This window comes from Mytilus edulis, chromosome 2, assembly GCF_963676685.1.
Source record: "Mytilus edulis chromosome 2, xbMytEdul2.2, whole genome shotgun sequence".
Taxonomy (NCBI): Eukaryota; Metazoa; Mollusca; class Bivalvia; order Mytilida; family Mytilidae; genus Mytilus; species Mytilus edulis.
The window spans coordinates 99995624-100006256 of NC_092345.1; the positions used below are offsets into that span (position 1 = coordinate 99995624).

The following is a 10633-nucleotide window of genomic DNA, read 5'->3' on the forward strand; positions in this document are numbered from 1 at the left end:
AAAGCTCACTAGGCCCATTGGGCAATGTGAGCTAAAACAGAAGATGTGGTATAATTGCCAATGAGACAACTACAGACCAGAGACTAGAAGATTACTATAGATAATAATAAAATTAACGTATCAATTTTCTTGCACCAGATGCGCATTTCGACAATACATGTCTCTTCAGTGATGCTCGTGGATGGCCTTCAACGAGGAACAAAACCCCTACCGCATAGTCAGCTATAAAAATATCTAAAAAAGAATAATGTAAAACAATTCAACCGAGAAAACTAATGGTTGCAGATATCCCTTTGCAATCTTTTGCCCCTCTTTGGCAGTAACAGGCAATGTACTATGTAATGGGATATTTACTGAATGCTGGACCATAGATTTAAAAAAAAAATGGTTTTGATTAATTAAGGAATTCGCAACATGGAAGAAACTTTATAATATTTAGTGTGAATATCGGAAATAGAACAATCTACAACTTTAGATAAATTCTACACAAAAATCGACGTAAAAGAGAGATGAAAGATACCAAAGGAACATTCAAACTCATAAATAAAAAATAATCTGACAACGACTTATCTAAAAAAGAAAAATTCCAATAGACAAACACCAATACACAAACCACTGCATAGAAAACAAAAAACAGATCAACACGAAGCTTACTAAAACCTGGGGATGATCTCAGGTGCTCTAGAAGGGTAAGCTTGTCCTGCTGTAGGTTAAATAACTCACATATTCCAAGATGTATTTAACATAATAAATGGTACTTAATGTATATTCTGTTTCAACATAACAAATGTACTCAATGTATACATGTATCAAAAGAATCAATGTTCCATAAAATCATACTGGCTATTTTATGGGAGAATCTTACAAGATACAAATATGAACGTTCGTAATAAGTTGCCGGTCGAACCTATTTGTATATGATAGCAAGAGTAGCATACCGGTGTTCAAAAGTCATAAATCGATCGAGCAAAAGAAAATCCGGGTTACAAACTAAAACCGAGGGAAAGACATCAACTATAAGAGGAAAACAAAGGAACCGGAACACTAAAGTGCAACAAGAACAAAGAGCAACATGCATATAATATGCACATAAACGAGCTATTTTCTAACCACTGCCAAATTCCTGTCTTGGTACAGGACATTTAAAGAAAAAATGGTGGGTTGAATCTGGACAATGAATAGCCTATCCTCCCGCTTTATTACAATAATTAAAAACATCGATAACATATCAAATGAATAAATTCGAGTCAACAGTAGTTTATACATTTTTTTTGGGTCTCATAAATTAAATCAATCAAATATGCAAATCAAGGTAAAAAAAAAACGAAATTTAAAGGAGTCAAGTAAGCGAGAACAGGCGCATCAAAAAGGTGGGAAAACAAAATATAAAGAAATCAAATGAGCGAGAACAGGCGCATCAAAAAGGTGGGAAAACAAAATATAAAGGAATCAAATGAGCGAGAACAGGCGCATCAAAAAGGTGGAAAAACAAAATATAAAGGAATCAAATGAGCGAGAACAGGCGTATCAAAAAGGTGGGAAAACAAAATATAAAGGAATCAAATAAGCGAGAACAGGTCTGGGGTTATTAAATTTTTAAATTTGATGAATGCTTTTTGGGCTTCTTTTTTTTTTTTTTTTTTTTTACATTTGTTTGGTTTTTTTTAGTGGTCAAGATTATAACACAAGGTTTACTGCTGCACCCCTATTTTTACATTTCAACCTATTGTGTCTGTTTATTTTGTTCATGCAACGTTGTCAAAATAATGGAATTTGATGCGACTGTCATACAAGTGAGAGGTTTAGTTAGCTATAAAACCAGGTTCCATCCACTATTTTCTACAAAGAAAATGCCTGTACCAAGTCAGGAATATGACGGTTGTTGTCCATTCGTTTGATGTTTTTGAGCTTTTTATTTTGACATTTGGATAGGGACATTCCTTTTTGAATTTTCCTCGGAGTTTAGTATTTCTGTGATTTTACTTTTATTCACATGAGCCTGAAAAAGTGGAAAACTGTGTTATGTACCAACAGAACTGGTATCCAACATATCATATTGAATGCATAGGAATCGATTTCAGCACTTAATACATGTTGCATAATATGTACACATTAGATTAGACTAGGTAAATTGTTCAGTTTGTAATTTATAGTATGTTTGATTTTTAAAGTTATACGGTTTAACAAATCCCTGAACTTTGGTCAATGGTCAAACAAACGTACATTTAAACCGTCTGTAAATTATTGCCATCGAGTAACTTATTCGTTAGTAAATCAATTGTATCAACCCAATATTATCTTTTAATGTTTATTCCAGTTGTTATCCATTCGTTTGATGTGTTTGGACTTTTGATTTTGCCTTTTGATTTTGGATTTTCCTTTTTGAATTTTCCTCGGAGTTCAGTATTTTTGTGTTTTTACCTTTTCCAACTAGTTTTAACTAAATTAAGTTCGATAAGCTCCGCTTAAGAAATCAACGTCCATCGAGCAAATTCAGATGCTGATGTCCTGATTGTATTCCGTATGGACGTAAATGGTATACGAAAAACTCCAATGCGTACATTTTTGGTGGAGGCACATAATGAAAAGAAATGGCATAATCACTCATACTCTCTGTTCCCTGTAAAAAAAACAAGATAGATTATTAAAACCTTATATTACACATAATACAGTGATGTATTCAATGTTCAACCAAATACCAGGTTGGGCAGTTTAGTGCCAATTAAAAGCAACAGTAGTATATCGCTGTTCGATAGTCTTAAATCGATTGAGAGTAAACAAATTCGGGTTACGAACTTAAACTAAGGGACCACATCAACTATGAGAGGAAAACAACGAAACAACAGAAACACTGAAGTGCAACAAAAACAAACGACGATGAAACACAGAGAAAAATTCAAAAACTGTCTAGAGAAAACGTAATTTGGCTACTAGATATGACGGTAAATACACACGTCTGTTAATATAAACGGGTTCAATTGGTACCCATAGGAATACATACAACTTGTTGATATATGTTGTTAAGGAGAAAAATAACAGCTTGAATAATATTATTACAATTCAAGTAATTATATATAGTATATTTACCTTTCTCTCTAGAGAAGTAGGCGTAATATAAGTTGCAGTAGGTAGATAGATACATGTCAAATCACACTTTTCAAACGACCTTTTTAATAAATAGGGAAACTCAAGTTTTATCAGATTGTCGAGAAGCACTATGTAAAAAGTTGAAAAGTAAAAACTGTTAGCCGAATTAAAAGGGCCACCCAAAACCACGCAGATTAATCAAAACATCCAAAGACATTTTAACATTCCAATAATACTAAAAGTACTAGTAGTTGATTCAACTTTTTTCATATTATGTTGTTTTACAAAATTTAATGATAAGCTGTTTGATAGAAATTTAGGAACTAAATAAAAACACTGAAATATTAATTGTAGAACACATACTAAAGGCAGAGATTGAACGATATTTAACGAATTTTGAAGTTTATATAGCCGATAAATTATAGATACCTTCATTTGCTCAAAAGAGGCATTTAGCTGTGATATAATAATGATATGATTTTATGCCACTTGGACTTAAATGTAGAAGAATTTATAATATTTTTCTTAGGGGATTCCTTGTAGTATATACATCATATCACCACCACATTGTTAGCTGCTTTGTCTACTGGTACGGAAACAAACCTGTTTGTTAATACTTGAAATTTGTTTCTTATTCTATGACTAGGCGTATTACGCACGTTTTTTTTTCGAAGGTTCACTTATGAGTTGAATTTACACAAAACGTGCATCTTGCGAATTCAATTTAAATCCTGGTATCTATAATGAACTAATGTACCCTTTTATTTATTTTTAAATCATTTGAAATGTGATATACGAATATCAACAATATTCATACATTTTTTACCGAAAAGTTACGAAGGCAAATCAAGTTTTGGCCTTTTTTTCAAGCTTCACTTTTATTTTTACATAAAAATTCGTTAACACTTATGTGATTACTGTCTAACATATTTATTATGACAGTTTTCAACGCAAATTATTTTCAGAATACAATACACTTTGTACTTGTCAAGTTCTGCTGTTCGCTAATATTTTTTAATAAAAACCCAAACAGAAGATGATTCGAATATGCCTTATTAATATATGTAATACATTTTGGTTAGATGTATGGTAACTTACCTTTTTAGCACCACTGACGTCACGTTGTACAAACCAATCAGGATATAAACCGAATAAGTGAGTTTCTGGATCAAAGCAATGGAACCTAGTTCTTCCTAATGCATCCGTCGAATTTAAAGTTTTAACACCAAGATGCTCCAAACATCTTCCAATTTCTACGTCTTCATTACCACCATCTTGTTGGCATAATGTTTTGTTTTTCCCTTTATCAACTAATCTAGTTAATGCTTCTTTACTCAATACATAACCAGCACCGCCACTATAATAACCTTGTTTAACAAAGTTTTTTAAGTTAAAAAGTCGCCCGAAATAAACTGGGTCACTTGGTTTGTAATCTTTCAAAAAATATCTAAGATTTTCAAGTATGACAAACGTATCATCGTCTGCTTTCATAAACCAGTCAGCCTGGTCTTTATAATGTTCATATACATATCGAAAAGCTTGCATAGTTTTACCAGTTAGATGTTCCCGTCCCTCTGATATATTTAAACCAATAGTAGGGAAACTAGTATTTGTTACAGAACTTATGAAAATAAGAATGTTGCATCTTTTAGCCCATGTTTTTTTTACATGAATGGCTCTTTTATCTAAATTTTGTGGGCCAGTCATAACCCAGCACAATACTCGGATATTCTTTTCAAGGTCCTTTGCTACCGAACTATTATCTGAAATGAATAAATGATTTTAGAAAAAGACTAAAATTTACCAGACCAGAACAAAGAAAACACAAAATTTGGAAGCTCGTCAGAAGCCTATTGGTAAAAGCTTGATGTTTTTTTTTAATTAGTTTCATTACCTTTATTGACTTTCAACTGTTTATAAATCAGGCACCACTGAGGATTTTTTATGTAAATGAAATGCTGGTCCAGCTTTAAATATAAGCCTAGTATATGTGTCGTGTATTTATAAAAATGCTGTGTCGATGGCACTATTACTGGGCGTTGCAGATGTATCACCACCATAGAAGGGTCGATAGCACTATTGGCTGGTGTTTCGAATGTATCACCAGCATAGCAGGGTCGATATCACTGCAGGTTGGCGTTCCGAATGTATCACCAGCATATAGATTTTCTTAGATCTATTTAACACTTCGGGTATTTATAAGCCTGCAGTTTTATAAACGGACTGCCAGAGGTAAAATAGCTGATTCATCATATATTTTTCTTATTGGTTGTTTTGAATTTGTAATAAACTCAAAGCCTGGTATATTTGATTATTTGATTTTTTTTTATATACATAAAATATTATGTTTATACAACAACAGCTCCCCCTATTGACATACATGTACCAATACAACTCCTTCGTGCATGATGTGCTCAGCTTCATCCTTGATATTGTTGATGGAAAACGAAAATAGATTGAACACCAATTATACATGCGATACCAACACAATTTATTAGATTATTATTAGTAGGTATTTTATTAGACTCTAAAAAGGAATTTATCCATCATTTATATTTATATCTTGTCATCGGGACGAAATAAGTAATGGGAACGAGGAATGCCCTTCAACTTTGTACTTGTTTGGCTTTATAACTATTTTGAACATGAGCGTCACTGATGAGTCGTAGACGAAACGCGCGTCTGGTGTATTTAGTTATAATAATCCTTGTATCTTTGATACCTATTCATGTATATTATAGTTTAATTGTTATGACTCAAACTAAAAGCAGCTTCGTATAGTGACCGAAAGCAATAATTTGGTCAGTTCATCTACACAGCTTGAATCTTCTTTTCTCAATAATTGGTTGTTACTACTGGTTCAAATGATTAGATTTAAGAATTTCCAAAACTTGGTTGAGGCAGCAAACATAATGCTTTAAAATAAAAATAGAAATATACAGATATTATTTTGCTTAAAACAGTTATTTCGAGCAAAACTTATCAATTGATCATTATCCAATTAAACTTTATATTTGTTAAGAATTTACAATACTGTAAATTACATGTTCAACCATAATCCTGACGTCAAAATTGGTTGTCAATCAAGTTGAAAAAATATTGCATTAAAAAACCTTACATACCCCACGCCCCCACATTGTCACTGGACAAACACATTTCACCAGGTTCATAAGTCAAAAGACTCATAACTCTAAAATTGTCAACAGATTAAAATTTTCTTGTGAATATGCACATAATAGATATATGAAGATGTAATATGAGTGCCGACGAGACATCTCACCATCAAAATAACAATTTATAAAAGTAAACCATTATAGGTCCAGGTACGGCCTTCAACACGGAGCCTTGGCTCACACCGAACAAAACATATTATTTTCTCATTAACTACAAAGTTTCATAAAATTATGTTGTGTGGTTTCAGAAGAGTTGCAATCACAAACTGTTGTAGTAGTATATTTAGGCCAATATTATACGTTTGAAGTGGAATGAATATATGAGTCCTAGAATAAAAATTTAATCATAATTTTCTGTCGATATGCACATCTGCATAGTATGTCCTTATTATCTACAACGTTTCGTGAAATTCTGTTGAGTGGTTTCAGAGGAGTTGCGATGACAAACTGTTGCAGTAATATATTACGGCAAATATATTCAGAGTGGTGTAACTCCTAGAAAAAAAATGATTCATAATTTCCTGTCAATATGCACATCGACATTGTATGTCCTTATCTTATCACTTAAAAAGTTTTATAAATTCTGTTGTGTGGTTTCAGAGGAGTTGCGATGACAAACTGTTGCAGTAGTATATTGTTTGCAAATCAGTTCAAAGACGCGTAACTTCTAGAAAAAAATTGAATCGTATTTCCTGTCGATATGCACAAATACATAGAATGTCCTTATTATCTACAATATTTCATGAAACTCTATTGTGCAGTTTAAGAGGATTTGTAATGACAAGATCAGGACTGAGGGATGGGTCAAAAACATTATACAATCGGCAACTTGCGTAGGGAATAAATAAATCTCATTATCTAAATCTAACATTCTAATATTTTGATATATCTGACGAGAAACAAACATCTGAATGACGTTGCTTACAAGTCATTATTTAGTAAGAAGGTGGTGATTAAAACTCTGTTATTGTCAATCATAATAAATTAACTTACCGTGATGAAAATGGCTATCATCGACTAATACTGGCTTTATAGGTCTTAAATTTCTGTCCATTATATCATGCATATCCTTTTGGATTGTCATCACTTGCATCCTCGAACGAATATCTAGAAACGATCTTAATGTTTTTGGTGTATTTGTCTTCCTGAATGTGCTCAAAGACGTGAAACAAGTTACTAGTAACAAGAATGATATCCCAAAACCGCAGAGGATGCCAAATACAAACGTACCTCTGGACGCCTTTGTTTCTCCAAACACTAAAAATGCAAGATTGATAGCTTTATCAGATTCAATGTTTTATATCAAACTGTGGAATGATTGTTTTCATGGAATGGTACGTCAAAGTATATTAACCCGTACGAACAGGACGTTTAGTTGTTAAAGATAATTATATCTTAGTAGATTTTAAAGTATAGTATAATACTTAGAATTATTAGAAAACTCTAAACAATATTCACATTTCTGGTGTGAAACAATCAATACATATAGTAAAAATAATAAAATATCCAGTTAATGATATGAAGTCTTTCAATAAATCATGCTTTCTTCTGGTACATAATATTAAGATAATCAATATGCAACAATAAGTCGAAAAGAAACACAACACTCGAAATCTAAGCTGACTATACGGTATGCATTTTTCTCATTGTTAAAGCTCATATTGTGACCTATATGCTTGTATCCACGTCAATAAAACTCTGGTGGATATTTGTCTAATTGGCAATCGTAACACATCTCCTTATTTTTTTTGATACATGTGTATAACATCATCGGTAAGAGAAACTACGGAAATATCATACAATTCCTCAAAAAAAAAAAAAAAAAATAAAACAATTTCGACAATACATCGTATTCTGTGGCTTTATAATTGAGTTAGAGAGGATTGGTTGTAGCAATGCCTTTTGAAATACAAACGTGGTAAGCTGTCTATGGTACAGATATGACATTACGGTTACCCAATAATAATAGCAACCGATACACTTTCTGAAGTCTGACATGGTTTGTAACCGTTACGAGAACTTGTTTCAATAATTTCCTTGAAGACGCCATTCTTCAGGAATTTGTATATCAAAGTTGACACTAAGACATTAATCAATTGTATTCTAAATAATTTTAAATGTTTAAATTCCGTGTTAGGAATCATGATTAAGAAACTATCAATTTTGTACTAGATATTTGTGTAGATTCAATGGCAAATAAAGCGAGAACACGTGATCTACAAATACTATAGGTAAGTTTTTCAATGATAAATGTTTTGGTTATTGTTGAAGTTCGACGGTTACCTATAGTTGCTAACCTCCACGTCAATAGATCTCTGGTGGTTAGTTTTCTCCTATGCAATCATACCACATTTTAACTTTTATTTGTATATCAACGAGAGATGAAGGGTTAACTTTAAAACTATCACTGGAATAGAGGCTCGTATGGTAGAGACAGACACCTTGCCCTGCAACGGACAACGAAAGGATTACAGAAAAAGTTTGTTCAAGGAGTATTTATCGTGGAGTAATCGTGACCCTCATCCTATACATTACATTTTGTCTTCCCTAGTTGCGTATTTGTACATCATACACAACAAAACTAGTTCAATTTACATTGCAGTTGTTTACAACGGAATTTGATGAGACTGTCGTACAAGTGCGATGTTAAGCATTATAAAACCAGGTTCAATCCATCAGGAATATGACAAGTGTTGTCCATTCGTTTTTGATGTGTTTTGTCATTTGATTTTACCATGTGATTAGGGACTTTCCGATTGAATTTTCCTCGGAGTTCAGTATTTTTGTGATTTTACTTTTATCAGGAGGAACAAGTGATTATACGTTGATAAAGGACTTTCCAATTTAAATTTTCATTGGAGTTCGGTATTATTGCTATTTTACATTTTTCGTATCTTAAGTCACTCATTAGAAATAAACGACATTAAACTATTAGAATAACGAATTCAATTTTGCTCAACCATTTAGTGTCACTGTTTTTATTTAGTGGCGTATCGATGGTGTTTTCATCCAGTGTGATCAGTTATTCAATTGCTGTAAATATTCGAGATTACCAATTGCCAACTTTCGATTTCTATCTCGTCGTATTGCAGCAGAGATTACATATGAAGCATTTATTTCCTAGTTAATAAAACTGAGAATGGAAATAGTGAATGTGTCAAAGAGACAACAATCCGACCAAAGAGCAGACAACAGCCGAAGGCCACTAATGGGTCTTCAATGCAGCGAGAAACTCCCTCACCCGGAGGCGTGCTTCGGATACACTATTCCAGAGCTTGCACTTTATAACAGGAGTACCTTGATATAGGGTTGTTGCTAACAAGGAACATGAGGAAGATATTAAACCAATAATTCTGAATGGTGACGTAGAAAGCATTAATTCGAAAATTTTGTGGAAACCAATTTTGTTCGTTTTGAGCAGATTTTAGTTTTGATGTTTGTCATATGTGCTATTCAATGCCGTTGTTGTTTTTATTAATAGGTTTATATATCCAGTTTGGTAACTCTCCCCTCTCTCTTATGATTTAATGCCAATTATCACATTTTTAATGACAAGTGTAACCTGTCATTCCTGATTGACGCATGCTGAGTAAAATGATTTGTTACGCATTTCAAATTAAACTATTTCAGTTTTATTTTTATAGTAAAATTATCATCATTTTCAATATAACCATTGTTGTTTGGACTGGTTTGTGCTTTTCCTAATTGAAAAGTATGTTGACTAAAAACAAATGTTCACTCTTTTTCTAAATTTCATTATAAAATACATACTTGTTTAATTTACCAGGCGATGAATTGCTGATACGATATCACGTCATCTGAAAATATAATAGGTCCATTAACATGGATGTTCTTTGTCTATATAATTAGTAACAATAACGTAAAATATTTTATAAAAAAAAATCATTTTATAGTAGAAAAGACAACAGGTAAAAAGTCTGTTATTCACATATGTTTGTATAGGTTTGTTATAACATGCTTATTGAATAAGGGAGTCGTTAGATTTTGTACTTGGCTGGACCAAATAGATAAATGATAGATTGTATACTGCATAGTCTTGATAAAAAAATAAAGACTTGCAGTGAAATATACATAACGACTTTTTTAAATTGTGGCAAAACTTCTATAACACTGATTAACAAATCGATCTACATCTTTATATCAACATCAATCTAAATGTTTCAGATACCTACGTCCAGTCTCTTAGAGATAAGTTGATAACTAAACACAAATATATATATATATAACAAGTCTAAAAGTGAACAATATCACAAATAGTTGAACGCGACTACGTACTTTTACATCCCTCCCAAATGAATAGAAACCGTAATTTAAACTGATATAATTCAAAAATTCCTTAAAACTTTGAGAGT

The 10633-nt window shown here is 32.3% G+C and overlaps 1 protein-coding gene across 1 annotated transcript; it reads right to left on the bottom strand.

Annotated features, from left to right (window-relative positions):
• Positions 1 to 1657: 1657 nt before the first annotated feature.
• Positions 1658 to 10080, bottom strand: LOC139513671 (glycoprotein-N-acetylgalactosamine 3-beta-galactosyltransferase 1-like). Its single transcript, XM_071302365.1, has 4 exons — positions 10032 to 10080; positions 7254 to 7517; positions 4186 to 4850; positions 1658 to 2620 (listed from the first exon to the last, which is right to left on the bottom strand). Coding segments are annotated over exons 1-4 (1077 nt in total). The 5' UTR covers positions 10033 to 10080; the 3' UTR covers positions 1658 to 2473.
• Positions 10081 to 10633: the final 553 nt, after the last annotated feature.